This window comes from Pagrus major, chromosome 19 (assembly GCF_040436345.1).
Source record: "Pagrus major chromosome 19, Pma_NU_1.0".
Taxonomy (NCBI): Eukaryota; Metazoa; Chordata; class Actinopteri; order Spariformes; family Sparidae; genus Pagrus; species Pagrus major.
Window position 1 is genome coordinate 13,927,105 of NC_133233.1, and position 22,042 is coordinate 13,949,146.

At 40.0% G+C, this 22,042-nt stretch overlaps 1 protein-coding gene and 1 long non-coding RNA gene across 2 annotated transcripts in view; one reads left to right on the plus strand and one right to left on the minus strand.

Annotated features, from left to right (window-relative positions):
- Nucleotides 1-359: 359 nt before the first annotated feature.
- On the minus strand, nt 360-10,718 carry LOC141014200 (uncharacterized). Its single transcript, XR_012180474.1, has 3 exons — nt 10,355-10,718; nt 4,228-4,348; nt 360-633 (listed from the first exon to the last, which is right to left on the minus strand). It is a non-coding gene; the product is annotated as an uncharacterized lncRNA (long non-coding RNA).
- Nucleotides 10,719-17,411: 6,693 nt separating this feature from the next.
- The window catches only part of cntnap2a (contactin associated protein 2a), a 329,832-nt gene continuing 325,201 nt past the window's right edge, over nt 17,412-22,042 (plus strand). Inside the window, exons 1-2 of the mRNA XM_073488060.1 lie at nt 17,412-17,503; nt 17,944-18,095. Coding sequence (XP_073344161.1) covers nt 17,412-17,503; nt 17,944-18,095 — 244 coding nt within the window. The remainder of the gene's footprint in view (nt 17,504-17,943; nt 18,096-22,042) is intronic.

Genomic DNA, 22,042 nt, shown 5'->3' on the forward strand with positions numbered 1-22,042 from the left:
GAGTATTATAACATATGAAAAGGGAAAAGCATTATGCAGCAAAAACACAGGCAGGATCAGATCATTTTGCTGCGCCTTTTTATTTTTTAAGAACTCAATTCAAATCTCCTCTTAGAGTGCAGAAAAAGAGCAGACAGAAACAATATTGAATTTATTTTATCTCAGGAGCATATTTTGTTCATTTTACAGTCATTCTCTGTCAAGGAAAAGCCCATCAATGGATAACATAACTCTTTTGTGTTTAAACCTGCATTTATTGACCTCAACACTACAGTTAAAAACAGAAAAGGTTATAAATTATTCAATTATGCATCACTGTTGTTGAAATTGCCTAGTAGGGTCAATGCGATGTGAAAAAAAAATGGAGCAATACAGTAAGTAGTGTATGCATTATGTATTCAATGGAAAATGGGCCGCACTGGACAGATTTGGCAGGAGGATGTGAGGAGAGAGAAGAAGTGTGTGTGTGTTTGGAGGTGGGGCTGGTGGGGTACAGGAAGGAGTGGGAGCAGGGTATGGGATTTTAGACTTGAGGACTGCAGCAGCACAAGGGCAAAAGGGCAGCTGTACATATTTGGAAGTAGCCAGCAGTCAGCCAATCATCACGGATTAGGAGGCATCATGACCTTCAGCCTTCAACGAGAAGACACACACACACACACACACACACACACACACACACACACACACACACACACACACACACACACACACACACACACACACACACACACACACACACACACACACACACACACACACACACACACACACACGTTGAGAGTAAGGACAAGCTGGTAAAGAAAGCCTTGGATTTGCCACCATAAATCCAGCTTATGGACGAATGGCCACCACAAACAGAGAAAATGCCTTCACAGCAAAATCACAAATGCTGAGGGCTAGAAAGAGCAAGAGTGCCTGTTTTGAACTTTGCGGGAGAGAGCGATAAAGACTGGAACATTTAGAGGCCAGGCATTTCAAAGAAGAAATTAAATAAATGTGGTGCATGAGAGAGACCCTGAGTTTTCCTGCCTACTTACTTTGGGGCTACCTGGTTAGGAAGCACGCCATGGCCTCTCCTCTCCAGGTCTGGTTCTACCTAATCATTATGTTTAAAGGGATGGCAAACCCTGCAGACATTTAAACAAGACCAGGGATCTACAACCATACAAATACACAGCATGCTAATGTTTAGCAGGTACTGTATAATGTTTACCATCTTCACCATTTTAGTTTAGTGTGTTAGCCACATGGAAACCCACTGTGACGTCAGTGTTTTGAAGCCTCGAGTCTGGCATTACACCATCTTTATTTTTTGAGCCAGAAGAAACCTTATTGGACAAGAAGGAAGAGCTGGGGAGGATATCCCTAAAAGATCAGACTAAGAACCCAATGACATGCTGTTGTAGGCAGCATTGTCCTCAAGTATGCCCTGCTTTATCCTCTATTTTACTCTAAATTGGATAATAATTTACTGAATGAACATTGTGCTTTTGTAATAAACAGAAGTATTGTGAAAATTAGAATTCTGGCCTAATAAAGGCACTAACTGAAAGCTAAGGGATCACTAAAGTTACTACAACTTATCCTGACGGAGTCATTAATGTGCATACCAGGTTTTAATGGCAATTCAACCAGTAGTTCTGGAGATATTTCACTCAAAACCAAGTGTCAATCTCACAGTGATAGAAGAGGAAGTCAGGGTTTTGAACCAATCCACAAAGTAGATGTTGAGCCATTTCTCAGGATCAGTGAAAACTTTGACCTGCTGGTGGTGCTATAGGGAAAGTCTGGGGATCACCATTACCATTCAAACTCTGGATGGATATCTGTACCAAATTTCATGTCAGTCCCTTATTAGTTGCCAAGACATTCAACCAAGAAACAGAAATGTCATCCTCTTTGCATTTTATCCCATAGTTGTTGAGAGTTTTTTTAGTCGCTACCAAAGAAGTTGACCAACGTAGCATGTACTGGTAGACAGGTAGTGTCATTTGCATCCTGTGGGACGGTTTCTTAAAGTAAACTTTCTGCCCTCTCTCAGTTATCCTATAGTTGATGTAATTTCATGAATTTTCCTTCCTCGTCACTGTATCGTTTTAGAGAGCACATTGACTAAGGGACATCCTCATTCAAATCTGATGGCCATCAACCTGCTAATCCCATTTTGATTAGCCATCTCTTAGTGCCTTGGCCACACCTGCTCAGACACGCACCACCACCCCGCCCCCTCGTTAGGAGGAGAGCGTTCCATCATTAACGAGACGCCCAATAACCACAGTGACCTGGTAACACATTCCCAAAACATTCCATCAGTCAGTAGAGCATGTGCATAAGATCGTTAACGGAATGCTCATTAATTACAAAGCGATGGGATTGGCTGGGTTTGGGGTCGCTGTGGCACTTGAGATGATAAAGGATATGGCTAATGTGATCAGTCATTAGCATTTAGCAGTAAGCAACTGAGATGAAACATGCTTTATAATCATCTCACGGCATGAGAGGGTGAAGTGAGTAGAACAAGGTGATGTAAATATGCAGAGTTATGTAGGTGGAAAATATTTGAAGGAGAAGGATGGGAGCAAGAAGTTAGAGGAGATCACAAGGAGAAAACCTAAAGCAGGGAAGGAAAGGAGGAAGGAGGGAAAGTTAATGAGCTCAACAGCTTTATTATTCCTGCTCCTTGCAGACTTTAATATTCTTTACAGGTCTCTGGCTCAAGCAGTTGTCCTTTTTTTATCACATACTGAAAATGCAATTAGTGTTTTCAATTTTCCAGGCCCTTCTTCTCCACTCAGTCATAAAGCGAGACCAGGTAATGTTCCAAAATTGTTGCTTCATGAACATAATTGGATGACTGCTTTCACATTTTAAAAAAAATAATAACACGCGTCACTTTAATATAAATTATAAGATCGGAATCTATTACTTTGAGCTGAGTGGAACAAAAATTTTTACAGTATGCTCAATTGGCATCCCAAACCAGACAAAACCAGTTAATTAAACTATATGGGTCAACATTGGTATTCAAGGAAATGTTTGTAATTCATCCACAAAGAGCTACTGGATGAGTGGTGCCATGCGATTGTTCCGACAGCCCATCATTATGAAACCCCAAAATGTAGAGCGAAAACCCATTTGTCCGACAGCCGGCCTTCTGAAAACATTACCCCGAAGGCCTGTTCTGAAATTTCAAACCAATTTATATACGTAACTTAAATGATGCAACAAACTTATATTATATATTATACTTATTCTAAACCAAACAGTGATCTTTTCCTTTACCTAACCAAGTAGTTTTGGTGCCTGTTCCTAATTAAACTGACTGTTTCACTGTGGCTGTGTCTCAATTCAGGGGCTGCATCCTTCGAAAGCCGCATCCACCGTTGTTAAATGGGACGGTCTAGCCTTTGGAGCATTTCCTGGTTGCGTCACCAGATGTTCCCGCCCCTTACCCTTACGTCACGATTTCTGCCGCCCAGGCCCATGAAAGTGACGATCTACACCACTTGATGTCGCCATTTTCCTTCTTTCTTTCTTCTTTTTTGGGTGCGCAAAGGATCTTGGGATATGGGAGGCCGTGAAGGATAGTAGCGGTGCATCCTCCGAAAAGAGGGAAAAGAAGGCTGCATTTGTGGGGTGCATTTGGAGGAGCCTTCGAATTGGGACAGCCTTTGCACAGCGTTGTGACATAATTGGCCTTCAAATGCGCCCTTTGAGGGATGCAGCCCCTGAATTGAGACACAGCCAATGTTTACCACATGCTCATATGGTTACCATTAAAGTCACCTGACTTTGGCAATATCCTTTCGCACCTAACTTTGTCCTTTCCTGCATCTTCAAATAAGTTTAAGGGCAAAGAAAGGGCTTTAAGTCCAAAGGGACAATTTTTTTTGGACAATTGGGGTTTCTGAATAATGGGTGCATTGCACAAGTTGCGCATAAGCATTTGATGAGGAACTTCCTCAATCTGTCTGTTTTCAGAAGTCTGCTCTGCTTCCAAGAACAGCTTCCAAAGTACACCTCATTTTGGTGAATACATCTATTGCGCTTTTGTTATGTCTGCATAATCGGATGATTCAGTCACAATTTATCCTCAGTGCAATCAGTCTGTCATTGTCAGTTCAGCTTATCAAAAGCAAAACAGACCAAAATATGATTGGCAGGGGGAAAAGATGGAAATGATTCAGGAGATGGAGAAAAATTATAACCTTGCCACCTACACACCTATATGGAGTCTTCCGGCCGTGACTGTATCAGTTGATGCCTCTTTCTTTTGTTGTCTGCTTTTTTCCCCCCCAGAGTCTGTGGTTGGCCTTCTTGTAGCCTTCAGTGAGATTAGCTGCACCTGTAAAGGAAAATATAAAAGCTCACTCACTAGATGACTCTCACTCTTCCAGCCTACCTATCCTGCCTGAAGGGTGAGCATCTAGGCCATTTTTGTCTGTGTTTTGTTCTTCTGCTTGCTGGATACACTCACCACTGCGCACAAGCCTGTCCAGCCATGCACCTGACACCTACCAAATGGGAAGTTAAAAGCAGAAGAGTGGTTAAAGAAAAGTCTGCCTCCTCCTTGAGTCACCCTTTAAATAAAGGGTAAAGACTGGTAGTGTCTGGCATGTCCCCAATCACCCTTGTTCTTCATGACAGTACCTGTGAGATTTTTCTAGGTGCAAACTCCTTGAAAATTACTGTGACCGCACTACTAATCCGAGGCCTTTGTCTTGAAATCACGCCATGTCTGTCAAGACACTCAATGAGGCTGACTTGTGAAAAGTTGTAGGTCTTAAAGAAACAGTCTTACTTCCTTACAAATTGCATTAGAAAACCGCAAGCTGGTGTGGATGGGAGTAATACTGAATGTTTGTATAGACCCTCAGACCCAAGTAATATGTTTCTTTAACTGTTTGGAAGAGGGAGTTATTGTGTTTAGATACTGATTTATGATACTTGCTTTACTTAGATTGTATGTCATTACTGTAATGCCACACATTACACCAGTCGCGTTATTCAATCTTCAGCCTTGTAGATGTAATTTTATTATAATCTTTCTGCATCACAAAAAAGGAAGGCTTAAAATTGGATCATTTTGGTTCCTAAGCAACTCTGTCATTTTGTTTCAAGTTATCGTATATGTGCTACACTGATGCCAAACATTAAGGATTATACATTATACATTTTTGATTCAAGCATTTTTTTTAAGACAAATCACCTAATTTCTACATTTGTCTACAGAAACAATAAGATTGCGTTGCTGATAAGAGTGAATATATTGTCAACTTCTGATGAGTTGTAAGCAACAACTAAGTAATCAAGACAAAATAACTGTAGCCTACAGTGATGCTGAAGTGTAAACAAAAACCCATCATAGGCATTAGCAATATCCATACTACTAACACTATCCGTGCTGTAGAGTGTGCGGTGTATAATCACATGAAAGGATGCAGCCCACACACAAACATAATCATTCCTGTAATGAGATAAAACATCAACTTGATTGGACCAAAATGCCATTCATTCTACCAGCACAGAGCCTAGTCTAATCCCGTTTTTCTTTGTTTCTTTAATGTTTTTTTGCACACATAATGCACAGATACACATGGATCCAGTAGTACCAGCACCCAAAAAAAAAGGAAGAATCAGTCAATAAATAAGAAGCTTAAAAAACAAATCCTTCTTTTAACATCAGCCAAATCTCCTATAACAGTTTTACAGTGGTAATTATTTTCAAGGGGAAAGCCACAATATGTTCTCAGTTATTGTTGACTTGGCATCTCCTAAAATATTCATAGCAAATAATGTATGGTTAGGCGACACCTAAAGGTAGGTTAGGGTTTAAGTCACTATAGGGCTTTTCAACCTGCATATTCTTATACATATCAGATACATTCTTAACCCAGGGTTAACCCAAGCCCAGGGCTACAGTATATGATTCACACTGTATTTCTCTTAGCCCTGGGTTAAAGGTCCATTTGGAACATGCAAATTATGTTAACCTTCTAGATTGATGTGTGACTACTTTGTGTCCCTTTGCCGCGTTTCACACTGGCACCTTTTAGCGCCACATTTAGTCAATTTTCAGGGAAAAACTCCACAAACTCAGGGCTAACCCTGCTTCAGGGCAGGGCCAGAAAGCCCTAGGCAGAAGTCAAGGTTAACCCACTTTGAAAAGTGCGAGGGCTGCACCAACCTGAAAGCTTTCTTAGCCTGTGTCTAACAGCTCTCTTAGCCTGGAGCTAAGATGGTTCTTAGAATACTTTTAGCACTGGGCTAAGTGCAGTGTGAATGCGTGTGTTTTTTTTTTGCTAAGAGCATCTTTGATATTATTCTGATGGTATGAGTCTATGTTAAAAAAAGACCATCCCAGTGAAATTTGGAAAATCTGTGCAGTCTGTGTCTTTCAGCCCCAATTTTGCCTAAAAAAGTAATTACTAATGAAGAATAGTTGCATACTGTATAAATGATATTTGTAGAGACCAGGTTGAATTAAAACTAATGCATAGCCCTTGTGAACGCGTTTGAGACATGAAAAATGCCATCGTGTCCTCTTGTTATACTGTAGCACTGAGGTTACAGTGAAATATGTGAAGAGCATTCAAAGTGTTCAACAACTCCGCAAAAATTCACACTCATACTGCAAATTTTTATCCAGCATGTGCCAGAGACTGCCTCTGAATGTGAAGAACATTCATTTGAGTTGAGAGACGGAAACCCATTGAGAGTGTGGGAGCAGAGTTGAGAGGACAACCAGGAATGAATAGCAGACGTGTGAACTGAAGAGATAAGGTATCTGATCTCTATCAGTTGTATTACTCCTTGCTCTCTTCCTCTGGCCCTCGCCGATTCCTTTAGGCTCATTTAGTTAATTAAGGCCATGAAATGTTTCAGAAACCAATTATGCAGTGACATTATTAAAAAGACCACCTTTCCTTGTAAGTGCAGATTGTGTCTGTCTCTTGTCTTCCAAGAGAAAAGAAACTTGTCTGACCTAAGCGGCTGCTGAAATAGGGTTTGGATTTATACAGTGAAATGCAGCATCAGCTACTTTTACTTCCCTTTGTCTATTTTCCTTTTGACGTCACCTGTGGATCCACATTATCATTCATCACAATATTACTTGAGAAACTCTGACGTGGCAGTGACGGACCTCGACATTCTTTGCAACAGGATTTTCTATTAGGGATAAGAAGAGTCTGACATCAGATTACAGACAATGCATGCCACTGATAGGATCTGCTGTTAATTTGGGGTAGTAGATGGCAGGTTGAAACCATGAAGATTTTTAAGAAATACTCCAAACACTGCTGAGACTTAAAGGGGAATCCATCCTTAATATTATGCGTAGTTAAGGATGTGGGCAATAAAGTTTATTAGTCTGGTTGCAGTACAGGGGCATTTTATGTCCTCTGCATGATATCGGTGACTCCAACCATTACAATTTAGTTTATGGTTTTTACACCCAAATGTTGCCCTTTGTCTTTAACTAAAAGGGTCTATGGTCAATATCACAGCAGAGGTTTTTCTATGCAAAGCACTGAAACATTATTGTATTTAAGAGAATATCTGTGTATATCATACCTTACCCTACTGATAAAATGTGAATATGTACAGTGTTGTATGTGCAGTAGGATTGACAATCTCAATCTGCATCACAATTTTCTATTGAAAGATTATGTCTTGATGCAAAAAAGTTCATCAGAAACTTCTCCACGTGAAAATTGCCCGAAACAATATTGTAAGATATTTTCTTACAGCTGAACCAATCGGACGTAGACGTGTGTGTTGCATTTATCTTCTAAAGAGGCAACTTCTTGAGTTGTGGTGTGGATGGCTAAGCGAGCATAAAATATTAATGCTTCTGTTTATTTTAATTATGGATCATAAGAAATATACTATGTTTTAAAAGTAGCAAGTAATAACACTGAGACATGGACATATTCCATTAGTGGCTGGAGATTCCTTCAACATCCATGTACAATGAGCACTTATGTTCACGATCCTACTTATTTGCTCCACAGCGAAAAAACAACAAATGTACCAAGACTGAAATGATGAGGGGAATCTGCTCATGCTCATCAACATATTGCATAAATCACAGTGATTTGTACAACATGCATAGTGATTTGTAATGCAGTGTTATGATATGTCTGAAGGCAGAGAAGCAAGGAGAGTTTCACAGAAGTGCAGATGTTGATTTTTCTACTGCTATTTTGAGAATATGCAAATAATCCCTGGAACGATTGACACCAAAGGTCGTTAATTAACATAAGTCAATTCCACTGTGCTTCCTTTGGGAGTGAACTGTAGCAGTGTTCTACCTTCTCTCTCAGTACACGTACAGAGCAAATAAAAGGCAGTCACTTGCGGTATACAGCAAATGCAATAAATTGAGAATAAAAGGGCTGAAATATTTTACTTTTAATTATAGCTCTCAAATGCCCCCCCCCCCACACACACGGTAAGTGGCTGTAAAGCATTTCCATCCTAATAACCAGTTTGCTTATAGACCATTCTCACAGCACACATTTTGACTTGTCAGAACAGGAAAAGCACAGGTGAATTCACAACATTATTGATGGCTGCGTGCCATTTAGCTAAGCTGGTTCCAGGGCTCTGGTATTGTGCATGCTCACTCACTGACATGGCTTACTGGGACACTTAATGGAATGGAGTCCTCGTCAACGTTAATGGTCACAGATGTGCTTTTCCTGCTTTGACAATTGAAAATGTCTGCTGACTGCTGTGAAAAGGGTCTATTGTGCATGCTCACTCACTGACATGGCTTACTGAGACACTTTATAGAATGGAGCCATCATTAACGTTATTGGACACACTTGTGCTTTACCTGCTTTGACAAGTCAAAATGTCTGCTGTGTAAATGGTCTACTGATAATAGTCCGTTCAGTTTTTCACCGGCTCCCCCTGTTCAGGGTCATGGAGAACTGGAGACTTTCCAAGTAGTGAGAGAGGTGGGGGAAAGCTCTATATGGTTCACCTGACTATATGAAAAATGGAAAGTAACAAGCACCTCTGTTCTAGGACCATTATCGTGAGTGACTGCCAATGCACCTTCCATCTCTGTGCGAGGTGACATATTTCCACCACCACAATTTTTTTCTTACACTCAGTTGACACTGAAATTGATCAACAAATCGTTTACAGAGGGGGCATGTATACTAATTTTACACTCAGACTCTCTTGCTCTCACCGTCTAGTCTTATTCTTCTATCATGCTTTTGATCCGCATACTGTTGTCATGAATGGGTGCATGAGTCAATAGGATTGAGGGCCCAATAAGGCAGAAAAAGTCGAAAAAAAAGGGGACTTCACTAAACCAATGTTCAAATGAACAGGCTTACAGTCAGGCATGAGAAGGCAGTCAAAAGACACAAACAAATCCAGAGGGGCAATCAAGGCAACAGGCAGAAAATCTGGCACAGGTGCAGATGGCTGAAACAAGATTTCATACTGACAAGATGAAAAACTGTCCAAAGGAAAGGGCTGGTGAGTTGGGTATATTCACTCCAAGGACAGATGAGATCATGGGATACAGGTGTGTTAGCAGGTAGGAATGATTTGGGAATGTGAACAGGTGTGGGAATATCTCTGATGTGAGAGTCAGCTGACCAGGATTTGTGAGAAAGTCTGAGGGCATCTGGTGGACAGGTAAGGAGTGGCAGATCTGGAAAGTTCCTCAGAATCGCATATGACTTAAGTGAGAAGAGCCTAGAGGCACACAACACAACACAACACACAGCTGAATGCAGTCAGTTCATGTTTTCTCTGGGGACTGGACAGTCATTCCATAAATATAGCCAGATATAACGGAAAAATACAGTGGGCTCATATCAAATGTGATGAACAGAAGCTGTGAAGTAACTGCTCTGAATGTCACAGTTTAAATGATACAGATCACCTGAAATATGTGAAACCATTACATTTGAACACATCTCTTCCATATAAAAACAAATACATGTGTATATTTACTCTCTGTTTTCTTTCCTTGCTCCTGTTAAGTGCAATTTATGCCCTTGTGTGGGTGGATGGGTGATTTGGGGTGTTAAGTGCCATCGTTTGGCCTGTTTTTATGTTTGTTCATAGGTTGAAACAACTACATATCAAAAAATGGTAGACTTCTCATTTGCAGTTGGTAGCTGTCTGTCTGTACCAATGCTTTAAAGTTTGTTTAATAAACAAATACATGTGCGCATTGGGCCAGACAGCTGACGAAGCTAATCAGAGCTAATGGGGAAATGAGTGAGCAGGGAAAGTAAAAGTAAAGTAAAGAAAATCACAGAAGAAGAAAAATCATAGAAGAAAAAAAAAAAAAAAATCATAGAAGAAGAATACTCACACCACAGGCTGTTTGTTCCCTCATTACCGTCCAGGTTGCCAGGTGCACAAGAAGAGACAGAAAGAAGAGCAGGAAATAACGCGCAATTTACAGGTATAGTCATACTGTTAGTTGACTTATTCACCTGTTTTCAGGTTAGACAAGTAAGAGAAGCTAATGCTAATGTTATGTTAGCCAACACATCTGCTAAAAACTCTTACTATTAGCATAAGTGCTAACAGCCTTTTCTAGCTAAGCCTAGTGGCGCTACAGTATCTTTCCAAGCTTCGGTACCAGCTCTGAACTCTCTAAAAGAGAGTCCAGGTCGTTTGGAGGTTTACCACTAGGGACTATTTATGTTTTTCGAAAGCTTAACTAACTACCACGAAACGCAAACACAGTGTTTACCACTGTTAACAGACGACACTGGTAATGTAAGCAGGTCTAATTTATGACATCTGTCGTGGCGGACATTTAACTTGTCAAACACAGGTGTAACTAATCACGTTAATTACAGCTGCGTTCAGGTGCGCCAGGTAGAGCTCTAGTATTGTGAACGCCGCCACACTGACGTCGCTTATAGGCATATCTAAATGAAAAGGAGCCTGAATTAATGTTATTAGTTACCCCTGTGCTTTTGCTGATGTGACAAGTCAAAACGCTCGCGGTGGGGAGCCTGAATACAAGCCAGCCAGATGTAACAGCTGAAAGACATAGATATCACGTTGTCCTCAAGGTCCTGACAGTCTGATCTATGTTTACTAAAGGTGTTAATTGCATACTGAGGGCATGGCAACAGTTTTTTTTTTTAAATGAAGATATGTCTTCTGCCAACTCTGGTCTGCTAAAAAGTGTTTAGTGCTGAACAGCCATTGTCTGATTGAGAGATAAGGTCTGGTTTATCTATGCTGAAGTGTTTAAAGAGCTTTTTTACTACATCTTGTCCTTCCTAAGAGAGCCTAAGAACTTTTTCTTTTAATAGCAAAGTTTTTATAAAAGTCAATAGACAGATACGGGCCAAACTGACTAGGCTATGCAGTTTTATTGCAAATTGGAGCTCTCATACTGTATTTTGTGTCAGTAGAAGGTATAATAATCCTTAAATCTAGACAACTCTATGTACGATGTGAATTTTTAATTATATTGCATTATATGTTTATGATTATTTTCAGTTAGATTCGCCCAGTGAAATTGAAGTACATTCACAGCACCTCAGTCTGCTGCAAGTAAGCTATTTTGATTTCATATTATTGCTGTACTTACAGTGTGTTATGGCTCAGCAAAATATATAGTGATCACGTTCGATTAGATATTCTGCACAAAGCAGACTCATGGTAAAACACATGAACAAGTGAAGCGACTCATGTTTCTATTCTAGAAACTGAAGTGTGGGTATGAATTTGAGGAGTGCTGTGTCAGGTGTTTGGTGAAAAATAGTTTGTGATCACTTGGTCAATGATCACTAGACTGGCACTCAGTAGAGAGCATACCTCAGCAAAGGTAAGTAAGGTAAGTCCCCTTTTAATTCAATCAAGCCTAATCCAATATCAAACGTGGTAGCCCTGTATCACTCTAAATTTTTAACCACCCATATCTGCTTAACCCTAACCTGATTTTTAGTCCCTAAGAAATGAATGAGAATGTTGAAAATCACCTTATCTTGCAATGTTAAAGAGAGTGAGAAACTCCTAATTACTGTGTCTATGGGCAGGTCAAGGAGCAAGGTAACATCTTCTGATACTACTACTGCACTTAAGTCTGCAGATGTCCTCTCAAGAGCAACACCATCTATGGTCTCTGCATACTTCGGACCATCCGTTAAGGTAAGGACATGGCTAGCGGGCAAAAAACTTGCTCAGTAAAACCAAAAATGTGAAATGTTTGCACTTCTTACCCTTTCCTCAAAACCACCAATTGACATTATGGCGCTACTTCATCAGGGTTCATGCTGGGCTTGGTGTATTGTGTGAGGGTAAGTGTGAATGTGAAGTTGATTCAGTGTTAAGGTATTAACTTATTGGTGGGAAAGGGGAATATATGAAGCCTTCTGTATGTTCACACCTACATATTTAAATTGCATTTAAAATTATGTGTTATGTTTAGGCATGCCAGTATTTGAAGTTAAATGTACTACAAGGAATTAGGGGTCAACCACTATGTTTTTTTCGGGGCCAATATGGATGATTAGTTATCAAGGAGACAGATAACTGATATTTGGAACCAATATACATTTACAGTAAATGTTTGTGTCAAAATGTAGAATTTGAGATACCACAAACCCCAATCACAAAGCTTAGCTAAGATGCCTTTCAGCATTTGTTTAATTAAAATTGTTTTATGAAAAATCAAAGTACATTCCAGAATGATATACTACTGGATTGTACTTACTATTGCATTAATATGTTCATCACTTTAATGTTGCAACAGGTTTAGGGTGAGCCCATATTAAATTCTTTTACACGGATCAGACAAGTCATACAATTAAAACAATTTCTTATGGCGAGAGTTTAGAATGAATTGAGCGGTGTCACAGCCTGAGGAAAGAAGCAGCTCTATAGTCTGGTGGTACAGTACAACACTAAAACAGAGTTTACTTTGTTTCACCATTGTCATATTACAGATATTAATATTACACTGCCAAAAATACATTACCTCAGTGTCATGCATTCTGTAAATGGTTGTGTTTAAAAGAGAAAAATAGTAATTAAAATATGCTTCCTCATTCTTTCACTTGTTTTCTAAACAGTGCATACGCGCACAGAGGCGCTGGTGCTCTTTCTGCTTTTGTCCACAGATTTGTAACAACAAATGAAAACGTAGCTGTTTTGAAGTTGTTGTTGATATCATGAAGCACATTGTTAATGATGGTATTATTTGTGAGAGACTGTAAGCAAAATCTGTCAAAACCCTGAACTATTTTAAAAATAACCCCACGTTTGCTTGCTCTGAGATATTGCCAGACCTATTTAAAGTTTTATGTGTGAGCTTTCTCTGACCTAAAGAGGAGCTTTTTTCTCTAGGAGTGCTATGTTTGTACCATTTCACTTGACTGTGTGACATTCCCTGTGATTTAAACATGGCAGTATTCAGTGTGTACAGTTTATTGTTCGTGATCTGCCATTCAATGCACAAGAGATGGTCACTTAGACAAAACATTTAGACAAAACATTTGCCCATGGCACTTCAGAAAAGTAGAGCCCTGTGTCATGCATAGGAAACTCTTCCCTTCCCCTTTTATTGTCAGTAGGATAGTTTCCTCCTTAACTTGAGATGCCTGAGACAAATTAAACTCGTACACCAAATAAAACGGGTAGTTTTATCCCACTGTGAAATTGAGTTTGCCACAATAACTCAATAATAGTGGTTCCTGATGAAATTTTGGAGGAAGGTTTCTTGGGTTTCTTTTTTTACTTTCTCCACAGCGGTGAATCACTCTATAGACAACTCGTGAATTCCTCCCTGGGGTAGCAATTTGGCCGCATCTGTCTCTAGCCCTCCAATTTTGTTGGGTATCTCAACAATGAATTCCCTTTCTACCTTAGACCACATCGTTTATCCAATCATTGCCTCTCCAGTGTATATTTAATAGAGTCCAGTGTATGGACTTTATTGAGAGTCTACTTTATTGTGCTGAGTCAGGGTCTGTAATAATGCACGTTATCATCACAGTAATTTCCTCTCATAGAACAGACCACAGCTCCTTATCTAAGTCTTGTTCAGGTCTACATAAGAAAACTGTATAATCCAACTTACACGAAGGCGGTCCCTTTTCTAATGCTCCCTCAAACACTATGTGAAATCTCCTCATAGCCTTATTTTGTCTGTCCTACAGTAGATAGATAACAGCAGGGAGGCAGCCAGGACAACTGTCTGAAAATCACTCCTTTCTCACAAGCGCTTTACTTAACAAAACAGCCGTCCTCTGGAGATTCATCACTGCTGTCATCAACTTTTTTTTTGTTCAAAATCTATGGACCATCAGTCATCACTCTTTTTTTATGAGATGAATGATGGCTGTAAATTACAATGCATGACATATTGACAAACCCATTTGCAGTCCTTGTGGAGAAAGAGGACTGTCATACAGAGAAAGGCATGGTGAATGGGTGGACGGAGTAATCAACAAGCAGAGGAGGGAGACACAGGGAAAACAAGAGAAACAGACAACAAGAAAAAGAGGAAAAGGGAGAGAGAAGAAAAATACAGAAGCTCATTCTTTGACATATCGCTGACCACAGAAAAGAAGTCATACTTGATAATGTGGCTCAATGGATGGCAATTTCAGTCTTTCAGTTACGTGGTCCATGGCTTTTGTCCAGGCTGAGATACTGTATCTTAACCACAATTGGATAGACTGAAATTGAAATTCTGTACAATCATTCATGGTCTCCAGGTGATGAATTCTGCTGACTTTGGTAATCTCCTGACTTTTTCACTAGCACCACCATGACGTTGACTTTTGTGTTTTTTGAAAGAAATGTCTCAACAACTATTGGATAGATTACTTGAAATTTGGTCCAGACATTTTGGTCCCCACCATGATGTAATTTAATAACTTTTAATGAAATTCTCATCAACTCAGCTGTACCTTTTTATAGAATGCTAAAATGTTAAACTAAGACATTGAACATTATAAGCATGATAACATCGGGAACATTTTAAGAGTGCTAATGTAGTATTTAGCTTAAACTGGCTATTGACAACTTTTTTGCTTTGACTTATCTTTATGAAGAAAATGTTGAGAGCTCAATGTATGTCAAAAAGCAATCCGGTCTTTGTGACAAGGCTGCCACCAAGGGTGAAAGCTTGGGTGGGATAAGTTGAAAAGTTGCCTCTTTTTCACTTTAAATACCGCTACCACTGTGGCTAAGTACAGCCTTACTGAGCTGCTAGTGTTGCTGTAACGTCTTAAGATGGTTTGATACTTGGGATTCATGTCATAGATTTGTATGCCGTTGGCCGCGCTTTGTGGCCGCTGTAACCCTAATATGCAGCATCGACAGTACGGTAAGTGCATTAAGCATCCAGGTCTGAAAAGTGAAACCACTGCGGCAATGTCTTGAAAACCTGCATTCTTTTAAATGGCCAGCAGGAGGTGACTCCACTAGTTGCAAAAGCAGTCTAATTGGATGGAAGATTATGATAAGATGACCCCACTTCTCAATGGATTTATTACCTCAGTAATCAGTTTCCTAATGAGTTTATGGTCTCAATCGCTAGTTTCGAGTCGTCTTCAACACAGCATGATTGCATTTTGTAAAAGCATAGAAATGCATATCCTCCCTAGCTCCATGATCTCATCCAAATCAGGCCACATCTGGCTCCAAAAAACAAGATGGTGACATCTATAATGCCAAACTCAAGGCTCTGAGACTATGGTCCACAAATCAATGAGTGGCGTTGCGATGGCTCCATCCAGTATTTATTATACTTCCTATGGTATGAAGTTACATTTTTAGCTGCACGTCATGTATGGAGTAGCCTTTGGTATATTTTTGGAGCATACGCACAGCTTTCTTTATGGTGTGACCATTAAGTGTAGAAGTATAATAACTTTTGTTTTGTTGTTTCACCTGTTTAGATGAAGTCATTGTAGCACTTTTATAAATAAGTTGAACAAAAAGTACTATCACATCATGATATTACTTTTACAGTAAGTGAAACCACAGTATATTCTCAGAAGCTTAAGCCAACACCTAATCAGCATAATTATGTATCTTCATATTTTTCATTTAAGACAAATTCTAGTGTAGCAGAAATAGAAATACTGTTTACTGTTGATCCCTGATGAAGACATTCCTTCTCTTTGTACATTGGTGACTGTCAGTCTCATAAAATGTTATTGCCACTGATGGAGCTGTCTGTTATGAATTTTCCATTTTCATTCTCCATTTTCTTCATTTAGAAAAATGATCTCCGCAGTAATGATGATCACAGATTATGTTCTGGACAGATGACAATGAGTGAGACATGACTGCGACATGATAGTAACAAATGCAGACAGCCAGATATGGAAAGCAATTTGTCATTATGTGAACATGTCCTTTCATTAGCTTCTAAAGGATATTTCTAGATTTTTTCCTTTCATGTAGAAAAAAACCCCACCACTACAAATGAATCACCATCTTTTCAGTGGAAAGTAAACACCCTGATGTGTTCAGTACTTGAGACTTTTTCATGCTGAAAGAATAAAACCAAAAGAAATTTTGAGAGTTCTGAAGCAGAATTAGACAAAGGCATACACGTGCTTGCAGGAGCTCAGCTGTCACTCAGTCACTCAGTCACATCAAGTCTTTAAATTTGAGCTAATGTCTTCTAGAGATGCTCAGCCATACACACTGGGCCAAAAGAAGAACCAAAAAAAGACACTTCAGAATTCTTTTCTTGCACACAGAATTTCTGTCACATTCAACAACAACCTTAGAGCTAAATAACAATTGTATCGTCTTTATATCAAAGATGTAAGTCATTGACTGGTTAAAACCAAATCCAGCTCTGATCCCTTTAAAATTGAGAAAATAACTGTTGTGCTCCACAAACAGTTAAGCTTTTGCAATCTGGAGGCAATAAAAACTGATATATCCAATTCTAGTTAATGCACATAATCACTGACAGATGTCTCAGTACTGAGGATATATTTTTCAATAAAAGTGTAATTTGTGAAAAGACTTTTAATTTTTTTCATTGTGGCATCTCATACACGAACTCTCATGTTCTCCACAACCCTGTAACTCACCAGAACAAGTTGAGATACTCTCTAAGTAAACGTGTAAGAGAAGTAATTTCACATTTTACATTTAACGATGTATTCATTAAGCCTATCTCTGACATGTTTATTGTGGCAAAGACTGATTTGGAAGTTGAATTGCACACTACAAGACAGTTCGGAGTTGCTTTACCCCGTCTTTCCACGAAAACGGGTAAGAAACGAGAGATAACGACGTCAAGACAAAGAGAGTGACTGTTGGTCGTGTGAAATATTTGTTCAAGGTTTTGATGTGGGGGAAGGAAACAAATGCACGAGGAAAAAGGCCACCACCACCGAGTAAAGGAGGGGGGCACTGTCTGGCTACAAGACATGAAGAGGGAGAGAGAGCGACACAGAAAGACTGAGATAAGTTCAGCACCACGGACAGCGCACCACAGCGCTGGAGAGGAGAAATCAGTTCAGTGGATTTGAGCTGCGCACAGTCATGCCACCTTGAACTACTGGAGCCTGTACTGCACACTACAGTCGCACCAAGTCATTCTCGTCCAGTGCAGGTGGAGACCCGGTTGTTTTTTTGTTTTGTTTTTATTCGGGAATCGCTAAGTAAGGACGCGAGACAGCTGCAGAGAGAAGTGCGTTGCGTTTGCAAAGGCAGGGCAGCCTGTGTGCCGGCGCGATCCTTACATCATCTCTTTATTGGAGGGAGAGGGAGAGAGAGAGAGAGGGAGAGAGAGAGAGCAGACATAGGAAGAGAAAGAGAGAGAGTGAGTGAGTGAGCGAGAGTGTGTGTGAGCGAGAGAGTGAGTCCGTGCAGCCAGGCTCCTCTTCGCCAGTCCTCAACTGCGAAGCGAGTCTGACGGACCGACTGGCTTTACCCTCACCTCGCTGTTTTTTTCCTGAGTGTTTCCTCTCCCGCTCCCGTTGCTGCTGCGTCCACACCGGCCGTGAAGATGCACCGGCACCGTCCTGCCCAGGGATTGGCGTTGTTATTGCCGGTCGCTTTGTGGATTTGCAGCCATGTCAACGCTGTGCACGGAGCTTTGCCAACAACCCGTAAGTTGTTTTTTCTTAATTTTTTGGAAGTGTCTCCCCGCGCTGAACGGGTGAGTCCACATTTGGGTGGGAAGCAGACCGAGCCTGCCCATGGAGCACAACAGCAGAGGCAGAGACGGTGCGTGTACCGGTGGGGCTGCAGGTATCCCCCACGGTGGTGCCAGCTGGGGCTTTCTGGAGCTTAAGAGCCAGGCTGCTCATGGGAAAGGGAGAGGGAGCGGGCTTGACTTTTGAGTGTAGACCTACACGTGTTAACTCTTCAGGATCTCTGTTCCACTGATTTTAGCGCCCTGGATTTTATGTCCGTTTGGTGATTTTGATCGCGGGTTTTTAGGGCTTCTAGAAAGTGCTGGAGTACTGAATGACATTTCCGTGTATCAGTTGTGGTTTAATGTTTTTTGTTCAGTCTCGACCCCTGGGCAAAGTGCATTCTGAACAGCTTAAAACCATAGCCTATCACAAGTGTTATTATGTTATGTATGGCTATTTCCAGCTCTTATCGGATTAGTTTGGATTGCGCTGCATATGCCCAAAAGAAATCCACACAGAGGTTTTGATGAATCTCCACATTTTCAGGATGGAGTTATGGTCTAATAAACTTTGTGTAAACTCGGAGTCTTCACTGCCAGAGACCCAGAGGCACATAACGATTTCTAATTTTGAGTCGATTGCCTTTGCACTCTCATTTAGGTTGTTGTAGAGGTTTCTATGCAATTTGACTTTGATTAGTCTCGACTCTATAACCAGATCTGGACTTATCATATTCAATTTTACTTTCCAGCAAACAGTCACTTGAACACTTAGGAACAACTTACAGTAGATGCCTCAGCTGATCATACATTTCGTAAATACAAAGGATGGATCTATTTTGAACACTTGGAAAACCCAAGAATGATCTTTTTTTGGCTTATCAACTTTAGTATCATATAGTATAACGTATTTTTACACATTCCCTGACATTACACACTTGTATTCTCATCGACACATTCAAAGGGATTTAGAGTGTTCATAGGCTTATTATACGTAGGCTACTTATTTCTTTCTCCTGGTATTTCCCATGTTTTATTTACATCTACCATCTGCCTGATATTTGTTGGCTTTATGAGACCTATCTGTCTTAAAAAGACCAGTTAGTTTTGGTTCTGTATTTTCCTGGAATCATCCACACTGGGTTCGACGTCTTCCCGATGTTGCTGACGGTGACTGAGCCGGTGTGACTGATTCCCCCGGTGATCGCCAGGGCTTCTCGGGTCCCGGATGAATGTGTCCGGGGACGCGCCTCATTAATCATCCCTTCCGACAGACAACAACAGAGAAGCGCCACAGCGAGCCGCTCGCGCGTGCGTGTGCATGTCAGTGAGTGTTAGAGAAGAGAAAAGAGAGAAGGAGAGTTAGAGGAGATGGGCAGTGCGTTTTTCTTTTACAAAGCTGTTGCTCATAGAGCGACCTCACGGAAAATAGGTGTCATAAAGGGACCAGTTTATTTTAAAAAAATGTATTGATCCCTCTATGGAAATCCTCATTCCTCTGGCTCCTGTCAATTGGCACTTGTGACTGGGTCAGCTTCAGTGTCCCTGGAGCAAGAAAAGAGTCAGTGTCTTGTTGAAGGGGAACCTTGGCTGAGGACTTGTGCAAGGTTGTTGATTCTTTCAAACTCTAGCTAAATGACTTCTTATCATATAGATGTTCTTCAATAAATGTTTGCTCTTTTAAATTCCAAGTTACAACCAAAATGATAAGACCCACAACTATTTCAGATATATAAAGATAGGATATCATCACTGTCTGTCACTGTAATTAAGTATTAATTAAATTCTTCCATAAATTTGGGGTAAAATGTGTTTTTTTATATACCATATACTGATGTATTATATACCACAACATGTATGTATCATTCACTTCATCACTCTATAGCTGTCTGTAACATATTGATAGACGTATGTTGCAAGACAAACGTCTTACATCTTACATCTGTAAGACAACATTACGACACAACAGGAATATCCAAGTGTGGATCAGAATTTGGAAGACAGGAGGCAAGTGTGTGTGTGTGTGTGTGTGTGTGTGTGTGTGTGTGTGTGTGTGTGTGTGTGTGTGTGTGTCAGAGAGAGATAGAGAGAGACAGAGAGAGTCATATAAGCAGCATGTTGAATCGGACAAGCAGTCCCACTGCTGAGCTTAAATCTGAGTGTTGACTTTATCCCTCCGTGGACTAGATGTGAAACACTCCGGGGAACAGACAGTGTCATTGTGACCAATGGTCTGAGGCATGGAGTAAAAAAGATTAACATTTTCATTCTACCGGGGAAAACACACTCGCACACTAAAAGTCAATGAGCTGGTTGACCCACCGACTGTGTGGAGTCTCCCAATGGCACTCTGAAAATGCTTCTGTGAGGAACCAGCGTAGGGACGCTGAGAATTACAATTACAATTGTTGCTTACAATTCTTTTTTAATGCCATTATCTTGAGATCACAAGATAATTATTTTGTGATCACAAGATATGAACACTTGCTTTCTTGAGATAAAGGATTGATTTTTCTCTTTACCTTGAGAAAATAAAAGCCCAACGACATGATTCATCGTGAGAAAACTGATGACTTCATAAGACTCACAAGAGTGGATCATGACATACACAGGCTGCTCTGTGAGGTGGGTTTGGGAGTTTCAAGGAGTTTCATATGAACATATTTGTTCTAAGAATGTTTTCCCTAGTAATTTAATGTGAGGGTATTTACATTATGATTGATTATTCTAAGGGATGGGATTACAGTACATACACTTGTCAACTTAAAGCAGATATGTTACTGTCCAGTAGGCTTCAATCAAAAGAATTCTTGTTGGCATAGCGGAACTGGAGAGGACACTACCTACATTGGTGGGTGTTTGAATGGTGTAGTATAGCAGGACTGATGTACAGTCTGAGGTGTTGATCAATAATGTGTACTTATTATGTGTACTAGTTGATCTGACATTTTTTATCTTGAATCAGTTGCTACAGTTGTTTATACGCCATCTATGCATGCTAGCATGGCACTCCTGATCTCTGATAGAGAGATATTTAAATAAGTATAAACAGGAAACAACCTTTTGTTTTCTCATGATCGCAGATTTATTATCTCCTTTTCTCAAGATAACAATACTCATTTTCTCAAGATGGCAAAATAATGAACTCGTAATCCCGAGATAACAGCATTAAAAAAATTCAAGCTTCCGTACCAATAAAGGAATGAGCGATTTATACATGTTTTGTTCCATATGGATTTGTGTGCTTTTGCATGTTCTTTCATATGTTCACACATGTATGGTTCAACAAATGCTTGTTTGTTGAACAGTAATCCAGGGATTTTCTCCTATGCAAGCCTGAGGAGTCAGTTTTATGGTGCATTACAGTACAACTTCACATTTATTGCGGTCTGACAAAATTAAGCGAACGCACAATGAATGCACATGAGAACATTGAGAAATACAAACTTGCAAAGGCGCACAGTGTGTTTAAAGGTGCATTTTTTCATCTTCTTTCCATAGCCATTTAATTTATCAATTGCCGTATTTGCAACTGACTGATGTCTGCAAGGCCCCTCAGGGACATTAAAGCTTTACTCTACAGCTATTCATACAACTGAAATAATGTACATTTCATTTTACCCTCGTTGTACTTGAGCTGTACACATAAGTACAGTATGTAAATTAGCATTTGGACATTCATTTTTTAATTCAATTCAAGTCAACATGTTTCTCTGATTCAGATAGTTCACAAAATAACCTAGCTCATTAGTGTTTTTAATGTGTGACATACTGTGTAAGTGTATTTTGTATGCACAGATATTTATATTTGTTAACAGTTTACTTCAACCCCTTTTTTTCAAACAAAACAAATATTTCCTTTAATCAGCCTTGAACTCCTCTACTTTACACTGTTGCTATTCATCACTCCCTGTGTAA